Source organism: Cervus elaphus, chromosome 6, assembly GCF_910594005.1.
Source record: "Cervus elaphus chromosome 6, mCerEla1.1, whole genome shotgun sequence".
Lineage (NCBI taxonomy): Eukaryota > Metazoa > Chordata > Mammalia > Artiodactyla > Cervidae > Cervus > Cervus elaphus.
In genome coordinates, this window is record NC_057820.1 from 23327267 (window position 1) to 23352114 (window position 24848).

At 41.7% G+C, this 24848-nt stretch overlaps 1 protein-coding gene across 3 annotated transcripts in view; it reads right to left on the bottom strand.

Annotated features, from left to right (window-relative positions):
* FRAS1 (Fraser extracellular matrix complex subunit 1) overlaps positions 1–24848 on the bottom strand; it is a 502305-nt gene that overhangs the window by 264414 nt on the left and 213043 nt on the right. For all 3 annotated transcript variants that reach the window (XM_043906392.1, XM_043906393.1, XM_043906394.1), the window contains 8 exons: positions 18395–18478; positions 16657–16758; positions 15957–16148; positions 11220–11309; positions 9285–9320; positions 7823–7970; positions 5935–6078; positions 4337–4471 (listed from right to left, as the gene is read on the bottom strand). In XM_043906392.1, coding sequence (XP_043762327.1) covers positions 4337–4471; positions 5935–6078; positions 7823–7970; positions 9285–9320; positions 11220–11309; positions 15957–16148; positions 16657–16758; positions 18395–18478 — 931 coding nt within the window. The remainder of the gene's footprint in view (positions 1–4336; positions 4472–5934; positions 6079–7822; positions 7971–9284; positions 9321–11219; positions 11310–15956; positions 16149–16656; positions 16759–18394; positions 18479–24848) is intronic.

The following is a 24848-nucleotide window of genomic DNA, read 5'->3' on the forward strand; positions in this document are numbered from 1 at the left end:
GACGAGTACAAGGCCACGTGGTGTGGAGGTGGGGCAAACAACATCCATACATGCATCAAGCTTGACCATGTGGTCAGGGTTAAGAGATGGGCTGTTAATTCCTGGAAATGGGTCACAACAGGACAAGTGGCAGGAACCAGAGTAGAAACTCAGGCCCAGGACCTGATGTCCACAGGGTCAAGAAGGAATGTTGGACCAGATCTAGTTGGCACCAAAAAAGAAGTCTAGGGGTTAAGGCAGATGCCTAAGTGCCACACCTAAAGGGTGAGTTCTGGGCATCCGGAGGGTGATTACTCCTTGGTCCTCTCTGCTGTGGGAAAGAGACAACTTCCAGATCGCCTATCTCCAATTTAGATGGATATAAAGCCTGGGTGGTGCTGAGCCTTCAGGTAAAGTGATCAAAGCGTTAAACTCTCAAGTTGGGGAAGGGAGAGGAAATGAAGCATTGACTGGTGGGGGACACAAAATGTGATTTCTAATTATGTTATTCAGTTTAATCAAGCACAAGATTATAACAATAATGTGAATATATGTACACGTGTACACGTTTGTAGGCATATACGTATATGTGTGTCTATACCACAAAACTCAAGGGAAAAGAAACAGTGATAAAGGCCCCTAAGGATGTGGTTCTTAGGTAGGACTCAGGCCCTTCTTTTACCTCCCTCTGGTTTACTTGCTTGACTCTTTTCTTGAAGGGTCACAGGTCTATGTGCCTATTGGGTCTGCCTCTTAGGTCTGCCTCAAATTTCTCATCCTGTCTCATATTCAACACGGTGAGCATGAATATTAATCAGCTAATTTCTGGTAATGAGTTCCCTCAGCATGTGTTCACTTTCTTTTGCTTTTGATGGGTCAATAAAGTGGCGATTAATGCCAGCCAGAACATAAATGATTCTGGCAGAAGGAATCAATCCAGAAAAACCATAAAATGGCAGGCTTCATTTTGAAAAGTTTAGCACTTTCTGAACGAGCACTGGTTGATCAACTTCTAAGGTCGGTGGTGAAAAAACACTCAAAATGGTGCAAAGCACAAATACTGCAAAAAAAAGAAATTCCAATAATGAGAAAGTTTATTTGGGCAATCTCACCATCAAACGAGTATATGGAAATTGATCACAAGTGTAGCCTTAATTTTTAAGATCGTTCTCTTTCTTCTCTCTCTCCTCTTGCTCTCTTTTTTCTTCTCATTTTATGCATAAAAATGCAACCAGGCTGAACTAAAGCAAATTGGTTTAATTCCCTGGAGGGAGCATGAACAAATTTTCCCAGCAACTTTCTACTAAGGCATTTGTGTATGGGCATGTGGATGGAATGTGGAAGCAGTCAGCTACATAAACCAGTAATCAAATGAAACATTACCCATTTCAAAGTGCCCTGAAACCACATTAACATCACCAATTAAAACACTGGGCTTGGGAGGAAGGAAAGTGGCCAAAAAAAGAAAAAAGTAAACATGTATGTGGGACATGTGGCTGGGGTGGAGGAGGTATGGGTGGGGAATAAAATCTAGGGGGAATTACTTCCCTTTCAAAGGCAAATCTGTTCCAAGAGTGCTAGCAGGAGGTCTCTTTGATGGGATAGAAGAAAGGAATAAAGAATACATTCAATAATTTCATCAAATTGAAATTTCAGCAGTTTACCTAAATTGCCAAACCATTAGACACTTAAAAAAGCATTCGTATGCACCCACTTTAAACCTTTTCTAAAATAACCAGTAAATAGAACAGGATTGTAATAAACATTGAGAGTTCTTTTCTCTTTTGTGGCTGACACTGCTGTCAAAAAACTGGTACTTCAAGGATCACCAAGGGGTAGGACATTCCTTCATCACTCAAACACTTACACAACAAATGCCAAACAAATCTGAACCCTTCGTGCAGCCCTTGATGTTGGGGGTACAGAAATATAGAATTCTTTCAGATCTCAAAGAGCCCCCATGTCAGATTCATAAACTAGGGTGCTTCCCTTTCTGTAATGTGACTGGATCCAGGCCCACTAGCCTCACATCCACATGGCACACACAGTACCAGTGTTTCCTTTCAAGGTAGTTTCCACAGTCCTGTGGATCCTGCCCATAACTATGACCAGGAGTGGAGACGGCCAGCAGTCTCCTCCATGAGGGACTTTCACCTGGCCCTGGAGCTCATTCAGCCTGCACACCTAAGGAATACCATGCACTGACTCTCTTTTTCTCCCAGCAGATCACTAGAATTTATTCATCTTGCACAACCAAAATTTTAGACTTGCTTAACTGCAGGAATCCTTTTTTTTTTTTTTTTGCCCATGGCAACCACCCTTCTACTCTCTGCTTCTGTCAGTTTTGTTATGTTAGATGCATCAATATGTCATCATTGTTTAGTCACTAAATCATGTCTGACTCTTTTTTGACCCCATGGACTGTAGCCTGCCAGGCTCCTCTGTCCATGGGGATTTCCCAGGCAAGAATACTGCAGTGGGTTGCCATTTCCTTCTCCAGGGGATCATCCTGACCCAGGGATGGAACCTGGATCTCCTGCACTGGCAGGCGGGTTCTTTACTTACCACCGAGTCATCAGGAAAACCAAGATACCTCAAATAAGGGGTATTATAGAGCATCCATCCTTCTATGACTGGCTTATTTCATTTAGTACAATGTCCCCAATTCAGCCACATTATCTCATATGGAAGATTTTCTTCTTTTTAAAGGCTGAATAATATTCCACTGCATACACAGACTATATTTTGTTTATCTGCTTATCCATAGGTGGGCATGCAAATTGCTTTTATTACTTAAATAGCCTAGATAGCACTGGTTCTCTTTTACCATTTTCCCTCTGACTTTTCTGAAAATCTAACCAAGGAGCCTACTAGCTGACCCTCAGACTGGCCATCTCCCGATTCCTGTCACATCCCTGCCCTTTGGCTCAGCTGCAGAATTCAGTTACCACAGTTCTCTGGGATGACATCCGAGACCCACCCTCTGGTCCATCTGCCTCCTCAGGTTTTCCTGCCACTGCACACCCTGCCTTAGGTTCTGGGCACACCTGATTCCCTGTCTCTTTCAAAAGACAAACTTGGGATTCTGTCCTTTTCTTTGCTCTCACCATCACACCTCCCTCCATTTCTGCATTTAAAAAAGTTCTTTATACATTTACTCTTACTTATACCCATGATTATAATCACTATTGAAAAAACAGTCAAGTATAAAATACAAATTAAATCATATTATGATGATTCCCACCTCCAGAGATGCCTAAGATACTAGAATTTCAAAAAGATTGTAATAAAAAAGATATATAGTTAAAAATATAAATAAGGACTTCCCTGGTGGTCCAGTAGTTAAGAATCCATCTGCCAATGCAAGAGACATGGGTTCAATCTCTGGTTCAGGAAGATGTCACATGCCACAGGGCAACTAAGCCCGTGCACCAGAACTATTGAAGACCAAGTGCTTTAGAACCCAGGCTCCACAACAAAAGTCACTCCAATGGGAAGCCCAGCCTGCACATTGCAACTAAAGAGAAGCCCTGCCCACAGCAACCAGAGAAAGCCCATGAGCAGCAGTGAAGACCAAGCAGCCAAAAAATAAATAAATAAAATTTAAAAAACCAAAAATTAGGCATATAAAGCTACTAAAGTAACACATACTAAGACATATGCTAAGTAGGCAGATACTAAAGGAGTAAACTTAAAAGCCTACTTTTATTTATCCATGTTTCTTATTTCTGTTTCTCCCTCTCTAAGTGAAAGTAAAGCTTAAAAATACATAAATATAGTTCCTCTTCATTTAAGTCCTGTGTTCTTATACCATGAAGAAATCTGACTTAACAACTTTTTAAAATGACAATCTAAGCCAAAGGATTTTGTTTGTCGTTGTTCAGTTGCTAAGTTGTGGCTGACTCTTTGCAACCTCATGGACTGTAGCCCGCCAGGCTCCTCTGTCCATGGGATTCCCCAGGCAAGAATACTGGAGTGGGCAGCCATTCTCTTTTCCAAGGGTCTTCCTGATCCAGGGATCAGGTCTCCTGCATTGCAGGCAGATTCTTAACCATCTGAGCCACCTGGGAAGCCCGAGTCAAAGTACAATGCTCATCAGATACTGTCCCAGGGCCCCCGGATATGCGTGAAAGGACTTCTAGAAATCATATCACAATGAACATCACTAAAGCACTCATAAATTATAAAGACACTGTTTATCAGGTCTCTCATCTACTGTTCTCATGTCATCAGGAATCACATTCAGAATTTCTTCTCCTACTTCAAGAGCTGCTTATAGTTCCGGGTGACCCCAGGGAGTCTGGGGACGGGGTGGCTTTCTCGGTGGCCCGCCTGCCCACGGCGGGTCAGGGCTTACCTGCACAGGAGTGGCGGTCTTGGTAGAAGCCGATCCCACAGGTGGACACACACTGGCCCTGCTGCATCAGCAGGGGAGGCTGGCAGGACGAGCACTCGAGCCCACTGGTGCAGGTGGAGCACTGCGGCTGGCAGGCTGGCTCGACAAGGGCAGGAGAAAGAGAAAGGGAACCTCTCATTAGCTCAAGGGCACCGCCCTGGTGCCAGCCCCTGCACAGCCCAATTCTGGAGACACAGAGAATCAGGTAGGCAGGAAAATAACTCTACCTGCCTTCATTTACGTAGCATGTATTTCCTGCCAGGCAACGCGTGAAGTGCTTTACGTATATAAACGCATTTAATCTTCACAACAACGCTATGAGGTAGAGTATCAATCCCAATGTTACAAATGATGAGCAAGCTCACAGAGGTAAAATAATCTGCTTGAGATCAAGGTCACATGAAGCTGGCATTGGAAGCCAGGCAGTTAGGCTCAAGGGTCTTGCTCTTCTCTTCTTATCCGTTTGCCCCCAACAGCTTTCTCACTCAATCATTTATAAGAACACCCCTTATTCAGAGATATAAATAACTTCCAAGAGGTTTGTAGATTATGAATCAGAAGAGAGAGTAGGGAGAAGTGAATAATTACAAAAATAATAAAAGCAGTCGACTTTTATCGAGGCCTAACAACATCCCAGACACTATTCTAAGCACTTGATGTGTATCCTTACAACACCTCCTGAGGAAGGTACTGGGACCACCCCACTTTACAGGTAAGTATGCTGAGGCGCAGAGAGGTTATACTCATAGCCAGGGTGTAAAGCTACACATTCTAAAATGGATAATTAACCCCCTGAGTTAGAGATAGGAGAAAAAGTAACTATGATTTGGCCTCAACCAAGTCCAATTCTCCCAATTAGAGCTCCCTCTCATATGTATTATGTGATTCAGTAGTGCCTGATTCTGTGTGACCCTATAGACTATAGCCCGCCAGGCTCCTCTGTCCATGGGATTCTCCAGGCAAGGATATTAAAGTGGGTAGCTATTTCCTTCTCCAGGAGACCCTTCTGAACCAGGGATTGAGCCCGCACCTCTTACATCTCCTGCACTGGCAGACGGGTTCTTTATCACTAGCACCACCTGGGAAGCCCCATATGTACTATAAGATTCTGAAATGCACATGAACCCCCTCTGGATCCTCTGGTAACCCACAAGAGGTAAGCTCTGTTATCAATTATCTGTGTGATATTAAGCAAGCCAGCTCATTCTCTGGTCCACAGAGTCCCCATTAGCAAAACAATAAAGTTCTAGTAAGTGATCTCGAAGGTCATGTTACCTCTGAAGTTCTATCTTGGATTAACTGATGACTACCCTTGAAAGCGAGAAATCCAGCCATGACTACCTAGTAAACATCTGACTGCCCCATCGTCTATTAATACCTCCCGGTAAGAGTGGAAACACCCATCAAATGTGAGATGGGTGTAGAGAGGTCAAGTAGCCTACAGATGACATTACCCCCTTCTCATGGTGTTTGGAAGTTGTGAGTTTCCTGCACCATGACCCCACCCAGGACACCAGTGAGCCTCAGTCCCTCCCTGGGTGGTCTGCCTGGAGCCTTACCTAAACAGAAAGAACCAGCTTGGTAAAACCCCAGACCACAGCTGTGCACACACTGTCCATTCCTCAGCAACTTGGTGGGATCCTGACAGAGGTCACAGTGATCTGGAGACTGAGAGCACGTCAAGCAGTCTGGGTGGCAACGAACTACGATCAAGGACAAAGAAGAGGAGAACTCAGTAAAGACCATATGATTCCTCTTACCTCCTTCTAATAAGGGGTCTATGGGGTATATGGATCTGCGTCGTATATCGAGAAAACTCTGGGTATGTATGAGAAAGGACTCCAAATAGCAAAACTCATTTCAATGCAAGATTTCAAGGAATTGCTCCTTGACTGAAAAACACTATGTCCCCAAAATGAAGACATTAAAAACAATACCAAACTAGCCCTTTGCTGACAATTTACCACCAAGTTCAGTGATGATCCCGATGACTGGTGATGAGGTTTGAAATCTTGGAGAAAAAAGAAGAAAAAAGTGGCTGTATTGCTTTTTTTAGAAAATAATAACTATTTTTCAACAGTATAGGTTTTATGCATGAAAAGGGCTGTAGAGGATCTGTAAAAAAATATGGAGAAAACTCTGGGGATGAAAAAGGACTCCAAATAGCAAAATTGATTTCAATGTAAGATTTCAAGGAATTGCTCCTTGTTTGAAATACAATCACTGTGTCCCCAAAGTGAAAACATTAAAAACATTACCAAACTAGGCCTTTTCATGCTTCTGTCTCCTAGAATACCTCTAGAAATGGGAATGACTAGTTCCATGATAGATGATTTAAACAGATTCGGTGATTTATAATTTCCTAGAAGTTTTTCCTAACCTTTGATATGCATAAAGGTTAAAACATAAAACCTACACTACTGAAAAAGTTATTATATTCCTAAAAAAAATACAGCTATTTTTTTCTTCTTTTTTCTCCAAGATTTCAAACCTCATTACCAGTCACTGGGATCATCACTGAACTTGATGGTAAATTGTCAGCACAGGACTACTGTTCGGTTTCACAGTTGTCAAGGACCTGATTTTCAAGGTTTGGGAAATTATAATACGCTACATATTTGTTTTGGAAAGCCCAAAGAATCACTTTGGTGAGGGTAAAGTAATGAAACCCTGACATTGCCATGCTTTTCCCATGATAAACTCTTCATGGAAACACCGATTAGCCAAAATATGTTGAGTGCCACAAGTGCAACTGCCAATATGAAAAATTGCAGATGAAAACAATTAATTATGAAACATGAGTGCAAGAAAATGCCACTTCTCCAAGGCAGACTGAGCTCTCAGGCAAATTACTACTCAGCCAGAGCAACTCTAGGGCTTGCCAACAATTATTAACTGGAACTAATTCAACCCCAGGTGATTTGAAGGCAGAGTTGCAGAACAAGTAGATAAAATTTTCTTTTGGAAGAAATTAATGGATCCTTCATCTTCAAAAACCCATTTGAGAACTCCAAAAGGAACCATCTGTTTAATAGTTCATCTTAAAGAAATGAACATCCATAACAAACTTGCAACAATTTTTCTTCGATCTTTGACAACGAAGCAGTCCTAGTAACCATATTTGCCTTTACAAGTTCTTGAACATTATTGTATTTGATTTTCACAATAATTTTGCAAGGAAGATAAGGCCGTTTTAACAACAAGAACATGAGGATTCAGAGGACCAATGACCTATGCGAGGTCACATATTCATAATCAGATGAGTTTGGCAAATGCATGGGTCAAGATTAATTAGCATCATTTGTTAGAAAAAATTAAGAAGAAACAAACAAACAAACCGAGTGAATGCATAGAGAAAAATAAGCAAGGGGCGGGAGGAGAGGAGATCTCTCTGAATTGTGTGGCAGTAAGAACAGCTCAGCAGACAGAAATTGGTCATGGACCCACCTGATGTGCAATCAGGACAGCACTGTCCCTCCACCACCTGGGCTAGTGTGGCCGCCGGGCAAGGAGGACAGGAGGGCTCGTAGCAAGTTACCTGAGCCCCCCGGCACTCACACACCTTGCAAGGGCCATCCTCCCACTTCTCCCCCTCCTGCAGGAGACAGCAAAGAAGGACATTGTTATCAGAGTGCAGAGATTCAGAAGCCAGTTGGCTGGTAGAGAACGCATGATTTCCATAAGGGTCAAAGTGAAGGGTCCTGATTAGTACCATGTCAAACCTAACTCTGAAACAGGACATCAGTAGAAAAGTTCAAGCCAGTCAATCCTAAAGGAAATCAACCCTGAATACTCATTGCAAGGACTGATGCTGAAAATGAAGCTCCAATCCTTTGGCCATTTGATGGGAAGAGCCAACTTCTTGGAAAAGACCTTGATGCTGGGAGAGACTGAAGGCCAAAGGAGAAGGGGATAGCAGAGGATGAGATAGTTAGACACCATCACTGACTCAGTTAACATGAATTTGAGCAAACTCTGGGAGACAATGGAAGCCAGAGGAGCCTGGTGTACTACAGTCCACGGGGTTGCAAAGAGTCAGACATAATTTAGTGACTGGACAACAACAAGAGTTATAAATTTAAAAGGATAGTGTCTCTCCTCCTTTGTTCATAATTGATTTATTTTAAAGTAGAACCCAGGCAGAAGGATAAAATGTGAAAGCATTCTGGGGCTTCCAGAATATGCAAGAAGCATATAACACTTGTTTCTCAACCTATCTCAGCAAAAAAAAAAAAAACAAAACCAGAAGGGATTACTATGTACCTGGTGTACATATTTAATGTAGCAGGTACATTAAATACAGTCTTTATAACAACAGCAGGAAACAGGTAAAAATGCTGAATTTCCTTATTGTTACTACAGCAAAAGCAACAGTAAGGTCATGTATTCTTACAGTGACAGCTCTCGCATATCCACATTTAGTGGGCTGTGGATGTGCCATGGGCTTTCTCACACTAAATATTCTTTTCAGCCAAGCAAATGATGATAATAAACATTAGTGCTTTGACAGAGCGTCCAAAGTGAATTATAAAGAGCAATTCCTTTCTGCTCACTGTGCTATTCACCCTGGAGATAGAAAAGAGACAAAAGTTCCTACCAGAATGTTTAGGGACATGAAGGAGGCATTGTTAAAGAGAATAAAAGGGCATACTTTAAAATAAAGTTTTGATAAAATGTTTATTAAGTCAGTTGATGTTAAGCATTCTGAACAATTAATGTTGACAGTATTTAGCAAAAGTTCAGTGAATCAGTCTTTGTTATCATTACAATTCTTAATCCCAGACCATAGTGCCATCAAATATGACTATCAAAAATACTGAGCATTAAGGTTTCCCAGGACAGTTTATGTAGATCACTGCTTAAAATAATTTTCTACATATTTATCTACAATCTAAAAATTTATACTTACTGGAATATGTTTAACTTTACTTGCATTTGAGGACATCTAGGAACAAAGCAAAACAGAAATATATTTATTTTTATACTACTAAAAACACCATTAGGCTGAGCTAGTCATTTTTTTAATAGGAAATATCCATTTTTCCCCAAGTAACAAGCATCTTCAGTCACTGTTTATGAACAGAAATAAAATATGTATCAAAAACAAGAAAAGCATACCAATACGAGGTGAAGACAATATGCCTAGGAAATATTTTTGAATTCTTATTCTCACTTTGTGCTGAAGTATTTGGCTTCAATTCCCCTCAATACCAAGGACTTTGCAGGCAAGAGACCTAAGCTTGTAAGAGCAAATTCTTGAAACTCCTATGGTACTGCAGCATCATGGGAATTTGTGCTTATTTAAAACAACTTGCTTTTATTGAATTCTACTGGGCTTAATTTACCTCCAGAAATGGAGAGGAAAATTAATACTGTGATAAAGAGAGAAAACACAACTTCAATATTTATAGGGAACCTTTAATCTCCTAAATTCTTAGGAAACAAAGGTGACTAAATTATGAAGTATCAATATGAAGCAAACAATGCCAACAGCATGATGATAATAATAATAATCTTAAGCTTCTTTATATGCCCGAATTGTTCTAACTTTATATGTATCATCTCAATAGACCCATGAGATAAGTACTATTTTTATCTCTATAGCTGAGGATTAAGTTAACTTGCCCAAGGTCATTGTCAGTATGCAACAAAGTAGGGGTTTGAATTTAGAGCTCTCATGTTTTAACCCTACACAACACAGCATCCCCAGCTTATACAAAACATTGGCAAGTTGACAGGTGCAATTCACCCAGATCACAAGAGAAAAGGGTGTAGGAATCAGTTCACCAGTCAAAGCACCTAATCCTAATACTGATAATCCCACTTTGAATGGTCAGTGAAGCAGTTGTATCTATGATTAACAGACTGTGCTTTTAAGAACACATTGAATTTATCAACATTCCAAGAACCCCACGTGGAAAATAAGAGCTATAAAGATAGAGCAAATTTGAAGAGATTAAGATAAATATGTTTCCCCGGGGGTATAGAAGAAAAAAAAAGTACAGATTTAGGGATAAATAAAACCTTAACTAATAGAGTTTTGCTCTACATCCAACACATCAAAATCCTTTCTGCTCTACCTGCAGAATAAACCTAGAGCCTGATCACTTTATATCACTGCCTCCCTAGACCAAACCACCACCACTTTCCTCCAGACTACTGCAAAAACCTTCTAACCAAACCACCTTTGTCACTTGCCCATATGGTGGCCAATGTGACTCTCTCACAAGTAAGCCTCTCACAGCCCTGCTCTGCTCAAGACTGTCCAGCAGCTCCCGTCTGGGTCCGGGTGAAACCGGGGTCCAGGCTCCTCCTGCACCTCATCTCAGAGCCTTTCCCCCTCATTCCCTTGGTTCCAGCCAAGCTCACTTTCTTGCTGTTTCCTGGGCCTGCCAAGCACACTTCTTCACTGTTCTTTCCTTTGCTGATTCCTCTTTCTGGTATGTATCCCCCTCCACCACATCCCCGGCTCACTCCCTCAGCATCTTCTTTCAGGTTTTGCTCAAATTTCTTTTCATGAGAGGACTGCCCCATCTCCCAATGTAAAAGATGCCTCTCTCCCTTCAGTTACTACCCAGCTGTTTTATTTTCAAAGTGGTGCCCGTCACCACCCAACACATGTGTTTGTCGTCTATCTGCCCACCGTGAAACAAAAGCTCCTTGAGAGCAGGGATTCTGCCTGCTGGGTGGGCTTCAGTATCTCCAGTACCTGGCACAACAGTTGTGCAATCATGTCTGTTAAACAAGTGAATGGGTAAAATAAATGAGAAGGTAATGCCCCCTTATTAAACTAATTTCCAAAGATTCATTTTTATTAGTCTTCAGTTATTAGCCTGATACTCACAAATTCTGCATTTTCTTCGTAAACACAATAACCATTCCTTGAAATGCATTCAGGACAGCATTTTCCCTCTAAGTGAATTAATTCTTCACCCTGCAGAATAAAGGTTGCAGAAGTACACAGCAAATTAACATCTCCAGGTAGCGGCACTAAATTGCAAAGTGGCTGAATTCCCTGAGTAGAATGAAAAGCCATAACACACCCATCTGCTTTGACTCATGGCTTATTGAATCTCCCCTGTGCTATAACCCTATGAAAAGCCTAGTCAATACAGCTCATCCCTTCCTCCAGGTGTTTTTTCCTTTCCAGTTCTCATGATCTTTGTGTATGATTTCCTACCCATGACCAGGAACTCTCATGAAGAAGAAAGGCCACAAGTAATCTTGTAGTCATGGAAAGTTATGAGTTTCAGAAAAGGACCTTAAATTTATGTTCAAGGCTTGAACCTGTGATTTGATTTCATTAACAGTGCTCAAATCACACCAACATTTTCCCTTGAATACAAAATCAGGCACATCCCTATATGCACAGATGAAGTCTCAGGCATAAATTAAATAGCAGAAAACTAATTTCTACTCAATATTCTGAAACTGTTATCCAATTCACATAATCACTATTTAAAAAATTACAAGAGGAAGGAAAGAAATGCCATACTAGAAAGGCAGATATTAAACTTTCAAAGTCATCATTTTATCACTTTTAACTTATCAAAATCAATCATTTCAAAATTTTTATTATAAAATAATAAATGCTTACTATAAAAATAATTCTGAATTCTATAACTTAGAAAACATAATTTCATTAAACATAAGTCCTACCTCCCAGGAAATCTGCTATTGAAAAGACAAGCTTTGTTTACAACTTTTCATATGAATATAGTAACATCTAATATCTGTAGGCTAAAGAGTATTCTTTAAAACACTTCCCACTTTCTAAAGGTGTATCTACTTTTTAAAAAATGATGATGCTTCTTTACATGAAGACATTATTTAATTTGTGATCTATATTACATTTGAAGTGTAAAAACCATGTTAGGTAAAAACTGAATAATGTAAAATTGCATAAACAGAATAATCACAGTATTTTATGTTTAAAAACACTGTGTACTAAAGAAAAATATGAAAGAAAAGCATTGGTTGTCTTTCAATTGCAGCATTATGAATGGATTTTAAAGTCTATTTTCTACTTCTCTTGAGCCTTCAATTTTCTAAGTGAATATGTGTTATTTTAATGGAACTATCACTTTTAAAAGAAATCCAAAAATATATGAACGACCATAATTTTTATAATATCGAAAAAGTTATTTTGAAAAGGAGGGGGTTAGATAGATCACTATCCCTCAAAATTTCATGCCAGTCAGAGGGTGCTACAGGGAGCAGACGTATTTACATATAAATTGTTTTGCAGAAACGTGACAACTCAGCTGGTAGTGAAGGTCTAACCCACAAACACAGAGAAATTTGCTTTCCAAGCATATAAAGGGGTTTATAAATGTGTAATCTAAGTCACTTAAAACAATGTTTTGAAACAAGACAGAGTACGCGTACTTCTATTAAAGCTGAAATGCATGAGACATTCTTGAGTGCCTACTACAATACAGACAGACAAAACTGAAAATGGATCCTGCATCACTCCACTAAGGCAAAGAAGGTAGCTTTTCTGAGTCTTCAAAAGCTCCTGAAAATAACTACTAGCCCTTCTCCTGGGGAGTGAGGATGCAGTTTCGGTGAGGCAGGAAGTTCTAAATAGATTTGCTATTTATAGACATCTGGATGCCCCAAACTGCATCAGTTCACTGCGATGAGGAGCTTGCTCCAATTAGCATCAGACTTTGGCTTTGAGAAAAATTGCTTTGTGAAACAAAACTAACTCTTCTTTTTAACAGGATTCTGCTGCATAGGCCAGATGGAATCTGCTAACCCCTCACCACTGAATCACACCAGCATCCATCCACCAGATAGAGACTTTGTCATTCCACCAACCTGCCCACTGGAAGAGAAAACATTTTTTTGAGGGAATTTTCCTCCACTGGAGAAGGGAAAAGCACCTCACATTTACAGCATGACTACCTTCTTCCATGTCTTTTGCTAGAAACTTTGATTCCCTTACCATTTTATCTCTCATATATGAATGTTGAGTGAGGTCTTTTTTTAAAAAAAAAAATGGCAAATTGACTTCATCATTTGAATTCATGCTCAAAGATAATACTAAATATAGAAACATGGAAATCATCCTGTCATGCTATTCTACTGCTGATTTACTTACATTTCAATGTCTAGGGATTTGGTTTTATACATCAATGATAAAGGTCATGCCACTTGCTCCTTTATCAACAAAGAAAAACTGTTTGTTATTTCAATGCTATCATAACATTGCTGTTGATAATAATGCAATAATTATTACAATGGTGATGCTGCACAATTTTGCCTCTTTCTCTAGAAGTTTACTTTTCTGCACCTTTGTGGACATAAATACAGACTTCTTCTACCTTTGGTATGAAGATTAGAAATCAAATGACCTTGATATATTTTAGAATAGGCAGAAATTGGGGTAGAATTGAGTAAAAATACCAATAGTGTACTTTTACTGCTCCCCTTGGCAAATGTCATCATTTTCTCCAGGTGCTCCTAACGCATTTTATTCATGTTAATTCCTAATAATTGGTGTCATTGCATATTATAATTCCTATGTATGTATCCGACTTCGCTCGAAAAGCCTGGGAACTCTTGAGATTAAAATGTATCTTATTCATCTTGCTATCTCCAAGCTACACAGAAGTTAAGAAGTGAGTATCCCAGGCTTTCACAAGGTTATTGAGAAAGTGAAAGTGTCAGTCACTCAGTTGTGTCCAATTCTTTGCCATCGCATGGACTCTAGCCCGCCAGGCACCTCTATCAAATTCTCCAGGCAAGAATACTGGAGAGGGCTGCCATTCCCTTTTCCAGGGGATCTTCCTGACCCAGGGATTGAACCCACGTCTCCTGCATTGCAGGCAGATTCTTTACCATCTGAGCCACCAGGGCAGACACTTAAGTGACTTTCACACAAGGTCATTAAGCGTAGCTATTTACGGAAGTACGGCCCAGAAAGAAGGCTGAGGGATATTTTTTGCATGGTTTAGTGTTGGTTAAAATTTCCCATCTGGTAGTACATTCAGTGTAGAATCCAGGGTCTTAAAACAATGTGTGCTAACTGATTAAAGATCTGGAGAAATAGGCTAAAGGCATTAGAACTCAATTCATAAAAGAGAAGACGAGTGGGCGTGGGCGGAGAATGAGAGGGGGGTGCTGTGGGGTGACCTGCGGAACACTGAGACGCATTTCACTGGCTTCATCAGCTGCTCCCCACTTCCCTAAAAACAGAGGAGAAGACCTGGCTTATGCTAGCTACCATGGCAGGGGCCATGGAAGACTGGCAGGTACTCGCAAATGCTTTAACACTGGGGGTGAGGGGTAAAATTATTTCCTATGAGTGAGACTCTTGGTAATACACCTGACTGAAACTAGGTGGTTAAGGGACCCACCCTACCAGGATCACCTCTCCCAGATTTTCCACAAACCCTGGGATATCAGACAAATTAAAACCTTGGAAATAACCCAGCATCCTCTGGGCAGACTGCCAAGGCCAGGAAGCCCAGTCTTGGCCCCAGAGAGAGAGAGAGAGGGAAACAGAAGAGGGCCCTGACCAGGGTTTTTCTCATCTTCATCCAACCAATCTTATTCCCCTGACATAAAGAAGAGAAATGAAAAGGCATGTAGAGGGAAATAAATCTGCGAAAGGCAAGGCCCTCTTTACCTAAATGTGTCTCAGCTCTGTTGAGACCCAGAAGTAGGAGGCAACATGAAAAAAGAACTCTGTCACTGACAGCCCTGTTTGATAGGCTGTTCCTCCCCAGGAGCCATGTCAAGAGGAGTTGAGACGTGGGGGAGAACAAGAAAGAAAAAATGCCTTCACAGACACCCCGTGTTTCAGATCTTCCCAGCTCCCCTCATCCACTCAAGTTCACAACCCCGCGGGAAACTGGTGGGGCGGATGGGAGCGGCCAGGGAGAGGGAGACAGCTTTGAAAGCAATTTGTTTTGCAGCGGGTCAAAACTGAGTTCAAAGGGAAAACAAAAAAAGGCAATTTCCCCACCATATATATCTACAGTCCGAACAGAGGCTACTTTGTTAAAAGATTCTAGAAATTCTGCAGACAGCACAAGTCTGCGGAGGTCAACAGAGTTAATTATTTATGGGGTCTCCCTCTGTGCCTCTTTAAAACAAAGACACAAACACATTTCATTTTCTTTCCTGATTCACAGGAAGAGCCTCCAGATGCTGGCTCGCCACTAAAAGCTGCCAGTGGGGCCTGTGACAGAAGCCGGACCCCCAGAGCACCTGCGGACTCTGCTTCAGACCAGACTGAGCTGGACAGCCACCAGTGACGAGGCCCAGCTGCGCTGACTGTTAGGCTCCTGTCCCACGTCATCCCTTTCTGTGTCCATGTCTCTGGCTCAGGGCTTCCCATCTAACCAGCTGCACCGAGAGCTAATAGCTCCAGGCTAGCTGTTCCAAGCCAATCTGAACAGAAAGTAACATTTACACTACAGAATCTCCGTGCTAGAAGACAACTTGAAATTGAGCCATCAAACCTGGCTGTCCCCTCTGCTGGGAAGGGATGGGAGGGAACAGGTGGGGGACCACTGATCCTGCTGGAGAGAGGGTTTCAAGTCCAAACAGAGATGCCTTCACTCCTTACCCAGGCACACTCCACTTTGGCACACTCTGCAGTCTGGCAGGTCACTTGGCCACGGTCACATGTGCAGAACTCACAGGCCGAGCCTTTCCAGATTTCATCCTGGTATTGCACAAGCCCTTGGTGCAAGCAGCTTCCAGCAGGAGACACACAGTCCTCACAGCATTGCCCCTGATGCCGAGCCCGTCTCTGACCCTGAGGAAGCAGAGAGAAGGAAGGAGAAGGGCAGTGGTCAGGAGGGCACCAAAGCATCAGAGCAAAAGGACATAAAACACCAAGTTTGTACACCGTTTCCTGGTGGCTCAGAGGGGAAAGAATCTGCCTGCAATGCAGGAGATGTGGGTTTGATCCCTGAGTCGGGAAGATCCCCTGGAGAAGGAAATGGCAACCCACTCCAGTATTCTTGCCTGGAGAATCCCATGGACAGAGGAGCCTTATGGGTTACAGTTCATGGGGTTACAAAGAGTTGGACATGGACTGAGCAAGTAACACTTTCACTCTCCCTTCCCCCACCTCCCCAAATGGAGGCAGATTCCCCTCCACCCCCACCTCCTTCCTGGGAGGCAGGTGCTTCCTACCTCTATCTCATAATCTGAGCATCATAGCACTTTCTCTTCCCTCAAGGGACACACTGGACCAAGAAACGCATTTTGAAAATGACCTCGATAAAGGTTGGAGAATTAAGCTGCACACTCCCAAATACCTTTTCGCATCTTAATGGAGGGCAGGGCTGTTTGTGACACCTGACCTCACCCTGGTCACATGTACATGTGGTGCAGGCATTTTCAAGCCACTGCTCTCCATGCTGAAGAAAGGGGGAAAAAGTGGAAAATCACATGTCACATGTATCAAACAGAAACACGAGGCACATAAGACACACAACATGTTATTAGTTTTTAATTGAGTCACACTGAATGTACTCCTGAGAAATGATAACATTCACACAGCAAGAGGCTCTAAGAAAAAGTCAGGAGATGTCCAAAGAGAACTTTGGATTCATTCTTATTCAACTAGATTCATTCTGCAGATGCCTTGAGGGCCTGCCTAGGTACACAGAGGCCTGGGAACACTGAGCCTCATAGGAAGTCAGTGTTGTTGGCTAATTGATGGCTATTCTTTAGCTCGTCTTTGCTGGGAGACCCAGTTCTCATGGCCACACACTCACTTTTCCAGCTTCCCTTGTAGCCAGCCCACAGACTTTGTCCCCCAGTAAGGGGACCCCAGGGAAAGAGTGCTAGAGGTTGAGGAAAGGACTCTCCTTACCCCATAAAAGAAGAAAAGCCCACCCCTTTCTTCCATCAGGCTTAAGTAATGAGTGGGTGAGGACGAGCTGCCTGAAGCTGTGGAAGACACAGTGGCTGGAACATGAGGGGACAAGCCAGAAAGCAAATGCCAACATGCTGAGGATGGGAGAGTGCAAGGATCAAAAGACAACATCATGGAGACCTAACTAACCCTGAGCCTTCCCCACCGCTGGGCTTCTAGCTATGTGAGGTCATAAATGTTTCATCTTAACCACTTTTAGAGGAGCATTTCTGTTGCTGGCAGCCAGAAACACCATAACAGATATAGAGGCTCTTCCTTCCAGGAGGAAATAATCTAGCACATATGTGTCTACTGTATTGGACAGCAAAGATCTAGTATATAGAAAAATCATTTCCCCATGAGCTCTTTTCATCTAGACTTCAAGGGACCCATCTAGAATTTATGTCATGCATCTCCTAATACTCTTTCAGATTCTCTGCTGAGAATCAAAAATCACAATTTCTATTTACTTTTCCTCAGAATGACTGGTAAGCAAGGGAAGTAGTTGGGTTTATTTTTGATATATTCTTTGCTTTAGAATAATGTGACCTTCTTTTGGTTCAGCTGGGCACTCCCAAGACAGAACATTCATTCATTCGATCTGTTGAACACACTTTCATTTGGTGCTTGCTCTGTGCTGGGTGCTGACCTACACTGTCCCAATAGTACCTTCAAGCTTGCAGGCTCCACCACCACCAACAAGCGCCTTGCCCTTCCCCTCTCTCTCCTCCCACCCCGCATTGCTCCCAACCTCACTGTAAGTCAGGAGACACTGTCTTTGAATATCAGCGCATAACGTCCAAACCAGACAGAAGTTCCCAGAGCCTCCAGGTTAAGCGTCCACTGACAGTAACCAGTGGTACTCCTTTTTCCCTTCAAGAGGTATCAACAGAAAGTTCACCACGGTTCACGAACCAGGTGCTGCTTGCCAGCACATTCTTTTATATTTCTAATCCTCTCCAATTTAATTTTTTCAGAAAGGCTTTCCATGAAGAGAAGAAATAAGCCGTTTATGTACTGAGTTACTAATGCTGGCACAGAGTCAGATGAGGTTGGGGGCGGAATGATGGTTAGCAAGGCAGTGGGCGTGTAAGAACGAGTGTCACTGCACCTACGACGGGCACATCAAAGCTTACCTCGTACACGTGGCCGGCAGCAGAGCAGGACCGCGAAGAGCACTGTGGACAGCATTTTCCAGGGACGCGGACTATAGTTTCATCCTAACACCCCAGAAGAAGTCCATCAGAAGGCGATATTAACAAAATCCACAACAGTAGGAAAACTTCACTCACGGCCAACTCAAACACGTGCCTCAAAGCAGCCAGAAATAGCAATTTCCTCTCCTTTAGTATTTATTAGTCACCTGGCACTTTGATAAGAATTAGCACTTCTCAGGGCAGTGTAACTTGAGAAGTTTGCACATTCCTCAACTCTCAGCTACTTCTAAGAACAAATAAAAGCACAGCTAATAGCAATAAGAATAGTACTTCCTTGGACATCTAGGTTGCTTCCAAGTCCTGGCTATTGTAAACAGTGCTGCAGTGAATATTGAGGTGCATGTGTCTTTTTGAATTTTACTTTCTCAGGGTTTATGTCCAGTAGAGACCTAGATGGGTGGGATGGGGGGAGGTCCAAGACAGAGGGAATATACATATATACATATGTATATACATATTTAGCTGATTTACTTCGCTGAGCAGCAGAAACCAGCTCAACACTATAAAGCAACTATATCCCAACTTTAAATAATAAAAATAATAAAAAGAAGGGTAGGTTTTGTTTGACAGGTACAGTTCTAGGTACTTTATGTGAACCTGTGAAGTAGGGACTCTTATTGCCCTTTTAAAACAAGCAAAGTGAAAACCAGAAATGTTGTGGAACTTGCCCAAGGTCACTGAGACATCTTGCCCAAGGTTACCGGTAATGGTAAATAGTTGGCAGAGAGGACTTCAGAATACCAGCCATTTCAACACTTCAGAACATTTACACTCCTACTGAGTTAGCACTAATAACAAAGTGATGGGATCCCTCACTTGATAAACTATCTCACTATTCTTCTGGATCTTTACGTGAATCCACACATTCAACTATATGCATTAGGGAGGTCCTTAATATGAAAAAAATCAATCATGCCCTTAAGTATCTTGGTGGCTCAGATGGTAAAGAATCTGCCTGCAATGTAGGAGACCCAGGTTTGATCCTTGGGTCGGGAAGATCCCTGGAGAAGGGAATGGCTATCCACTCCAATACTCTTGCCTAGAGAATTTCTTGGACAGAGGAGCCAATCAAGGGGGTCCCAAAGAGTCAGATACAAATGAGTGACTAACACTTTTACTTTATTCACTTTAACATGAAAAAAATCAATCATGCCCTGAGACATCTATTAATAGGAATATGGCAGTGCAGAGAAATATGGGTGATAAACATTAAATGCCCAAAGGACACCCCACATCCTTATACCTACAGTCTCAATTCTACCAACCCCACCCCCAGAATATCAGACCCTTTGTCTCTGCTGCCCTAAAAAGAATTTTCACAACAACGGTCTCCTCATTAACGCAAACAATCAGCTTCTAATTTTGACATACTATCGCCTTTAAAATGGCAGAAAGGAAGGCAAATTAAAGCCAAGGGAAGGAAGATTAGAATAAATCAAGTTTCCATTACTAAGAAGCGGTAGAATTTATACAGAAGATACCTCCTGAACAGTTATCTGACTTCCTCTCACAAAAAGCAGAAAATGAGATTGCATAATCATTCAGTTCAGTTCAGTCACTCCGTCGTGTACAACTCTGCGACCCCATGGACTGCAGCACTCCAGGCTTCCCTGTCCATCACCAACTCCTGGAGTTTACTCAAACTCATGTCCATTGAGTTGGTGATGCCATCCAACCATCTCATCCTCTGTCGTCCCCTTCTCCCACCTTCAATCTTTCCCAGCATCAGGGTCTTTTCCAATGAGTCAGTTCTTCACATCATGGCCAAAGTATTGGAGTTTCAGCTTCAGCATCAGTCCTTCCAACGAATATTCAGGACTGATTTCCTTTATGATGGACTGGTTGGATCTCCTTGCAATCCAAGGGACTCTCAAGAGTCTTCTGCAGCACCACAGTTCAAAAGCATCAATTAAGCACTCAGTTTTCTTCACAGTCCAACTCTCACATCCATACATGATTACTGGAAATACCACAGCTTTGACTAAATGGACCTTTGTCAGCAAAGAAATATCTCTGCTTTTTAATCTGCTGTCTAGGTGGGTCATAGCTTTTCTTCCAAAGAGCAAGTGTCTTTTAATTTCATGGTGGCTGTCACCATCTGCAATGACTTTGGAGCCCAAGAAAATAATGACACTGTTTCCATTGTTTCCCATCTATTTGTCATGAGGTGATGGGACCTTCCTCACTGATCACTGAGGAAGGACTTCTTATCTCTCCTTGCTATTCTATGGAACTCAGCATTCAAATGGGTATATCTTTCCTTTCCTCCTTTGCCTGTTGCGTCTCTTCTTTTCTCAGCTATTTGTAAGGCCTCCTCAGACAACTATTTTGTCTTTTTGCATGGTCTTGATGCATCCCCTTTTTGCCTTGGGGATGGTCTTGATCACTGCCTCCTCTACCATGTCATGAATCTCCGTCCATAGTTCGTCAGGCTCTCTGTCTATCAGATCTAATCCCTTGAACCTATTTGTCACTCCCACTATCATAATCGATATGGAATTCACTTTGCAAGAAAATAAGGCCAGGGTACTTGGGGGAAAGGTGAGGGTGGTGGAGGGTGTCAAATAACCTTAATTTTTCATGGAAAGTTCCAGTCATGCCTGTGGTTATTTTAACCCAATTACATATGATCAGCTAGATTAACGCATTACTCTCTATTAGGGATTTATTTCAAACACCTGAGTCACTGGAAATAAAATGACAACTGTCTTCTCTGTATTAGGTCACTTTTATTACTGGATAAGCCTATAAAAATATTATGACAGTTGATGTTCCATAGAGTATGTGAAAATTGGACATGGATTGAAATCATTGAGCATTCCTTGACCTCAGCTCTTGAGTTTAATAAAATTTCAGCAAGGAAGTAAAAATAAAGTTATATCTGATGTCATATTCATTCTTCAGTAACTTTATGGAAGTAAACAATGAATTTATACAATATTAAGTAATCAGTAGACAAATGTCATGAGCACAAATCTTGAACAGAAATATAGACTCAGTATAATCTATCTTAATCAACCCCAAGGACAGTGGCAGAGTCAACTGGAAAGTGTAGGAGAGGAGTAATTACTGGTGTAGAGGTTGGTACAAGGAAAAGCAAGTTTTCTGATTCTTATCGGCAATGCATAATTATATATTTTATTAGACTCTTTCTTCTAATAGAAAGATTTTTTCTATAGACATAGAATCTTTCTTCACAAACAGAGACCAATAAAACAAGAAGGAAGGACATTAAAGAGAAAACATCCCAGGATACAACAGAACTACAAGATAGCAAATTTAGATCCCATTTGGACTTGCGCTTTATAAACAGGACAGAAGAGGCAAGTCAGCAAAGTGGGTCAGAGAAATGGGAAAGACGTTTTGGCAGTACACTTTTATTGCTATAATGTATGCCTGAATTCTATCATTCTTTTCTTCATTGTTGTTATTGTTCAGTCGCTAAGTGGTATCTGACTCTTTGAGATCCCATGGACTGCAGCATGCCAGGCTTCCTGGTGATGCCATCCAACCACCTCATCCTCTGCTGTCCCTTTCTCCTCCTGCCCTCAATCTTTCCCAGCATCAGAACCTTTGCTAATGAGTCGGCTCTTACAAATCAGGTGGCCAAAGTGTTGGAGCTTCAGCTTCAGCATCAGTTCTTCCAATGAATATTCAGGACTGATCTCCTTTAAGATTGACAAGTTTGATCTCCCTGCATTTCAAGGAACTCTCAAGAATCTTCAACACCACAGGTCAAAAGAATCAGTTCTTCAGCACTCAGCCTTCGTTATGGTTCAACTCTCACATCCATACATAACTACTGAGAAAACCATAGCTTTGACTAGATGGATCTTTGTCAGCAAAGTGATGTCTCTGCTTTTTCATACGCTGTGTGTTTGGAAGTTTTTCTTGCAAGGAGCAAGTGTCTTTTAATTTCATGGCTGCAGTCACCATCCACAGTGATTTTGAAGCCCAAGGAAATAAAATTTGTCACCTTCTCCACACTTTCCCCATCTAGTTGCCAAGATGTGATGGGACCAGACACCATGATCTTAGTTTTTTGAAAGTTGAGTCTTAAGCCAGCTTTTTCACTCTCCTCTTTCACCTTCATCAAGAGGCTCTTTAGTTCCTCTTGGCTTTCTCCCATATCTGAGGTTACTGATACTGCTGTCATCTGCATATCTGAGGTTATTGATATTGCTCCTCGCAATCTTGTTACCAGCTTGTGATTCATCCAGCCTGGCATTTGGCATGACGTACTCTGCATATAAGTTAAATAAGCAGGGTTACAGTATCCACTTTGACGTATTCGTTTCTAATTTGGAACCCGTCCATTGTTCCACATACGATTTAACTGTTGTTTCTTGTCCTGCATACAGGTTTCTCAGGAGACAGGTAAGGTGGTCTGGTATTCCCATCACTTTAACTGGAATACTGTCTGGTATTCCACAGTTTGCTTTCCAAACAGTCAAAGGCTTTAGTGCAGTTAGTGAAGCAGAAATAGATGCTTTTTCTGGAATTCCCTTGCCTTCTCTATCTTCCAACAGATGTTGATAATTTGAACTCTGGTTCTTCTGCCTTTTCTAAATACAACTTGTACATCTGGATGTTTTCGGTTCATATATTTCTGAAGTCTAACTTGAAGGATTTTTAGTATTACCTTGCTAGCATGTGAAATGAGTGTAATTGTATGGTAGTTTGAACATTCTTTAGCATTGCTCTTCTTTGGAACTGGGATGAAAACTGACCTTTTCACTGACTGCGACCACTGCTGAGTTTTCCAAATCTGCTGACATATGGAGTGCATCACTTTAAAGCATCATCTTTTAGGATTTTAAGTAGCTCAGCTGAAACTGTTTTCTTGCGCTTGAGGGCTTCCCTGGTGGCTCAGATGGTAAAGAATCTGCCTGCAATGCAGGAGACTGGGGTTCGATTCCTGGGTCATGAAGATGCCCTTGAGAAGGGAACAGCAACCCACTCCAGTACTCTTGCCTGGAGAATCCCATGGACAGAGGAGTCTAGTGGACTACAGCCCACTAGAGGTCACAAAGAGTCAGACAAGACTGTGCAACTAACACACTTTCTCAGCTGGAATTCCATCACCTCCACCTAATAGATTTGCCTTTTCAAACCTATAGACTATACAGGGACCAGCACACTACAGACAAATGACCAAATCCAGCCCACCACAAATTTCCATAAGCTCTGACTAGAACACAGCCACCTACACTCATGGACGGATTACCTGTGATGTTTCTGTGCTGTGATGGCAGAGTTGAGTAGGTGTTCCAACTATAAGGCACACACAGCTGAAAACATTCACTCTCTGGCTCTTTACAGGAAAAATTTGCCAACTTCAAGTCTAATATGGTACCCTCAGTAACCATAGGAGATCAGGTCAAAAAAAACCATGTAGGATTAATGTCATTATAATTTGAGATAGGGCCACCATTAAGGATACACAGTTGACCCTTGAACCAATAGAGGTAAGGGGAATTGACCCATCACGCAACTGAAACTCAGAATGTATTTTTAGTCAGTCCTAGGTACCCACATTTCTTCGGCATCTGTGGTTCCGCATCCATGGATTCAACCAGCTATGGATCATGGGGTATTGTACTATCTACTATTGAAAAAATCTGCATATGTTCAAGCCATGCTGTTTAAGGGTCAACTGTATTTAATTATGGTTTACCGTATTCCTTAAAATACTACGATAAACTTTATAGTATATTATGGCTAACAGTTCGTGACAAATTCTCCTATGATACCTGTGAAAATATAAAAATGAGATGAAAATTGTACCATCAAAAAGGAGAACAGACAACCTCCTGCTATTGCCAAGAGGAGTCGCGCTGACCATTAGACTTTCAGTGGCCTTCCTTTGCTTTATTAACCAAATAGAAATAAGAATCATCACTTCCTCTGAACTCTCTGACTCTCAGGGCCAAACAGAACATGGCTCATCCCCACAGTGCATGGCCACTACTATTTGAAGCCATCAGAGTGCCCATTGTAGCCTTTCACCTCCCTCAATGCCTTTCTACATCTAATCTGAGCCCATAATGCAAAAAAAGAAACAAAAAGAAAGATAACAAAATGAATGGGAAACATGTACATTGGGGGAGGTAGAGGAAGTGATAAAAAATGGGGATGAGGACACCCCAAATGTAAAGCACATAGTCACCAAGAAACACGATGAGAACTCTTGCAAACTAGAGACTATAGTTTTACGTTTCATGAATTCAAAATTTAAGAAAATTGGGCAGTGGAGATAGCAAAAGATCTGATCTCAGTACAGTAGAGCAACATTAAGTTAAAACTGGCCAGACCCTTGGTCAAGGAAACACACCCCTTTCTTAGGACTTAGACCTTTATTTTCTTGGGCTCC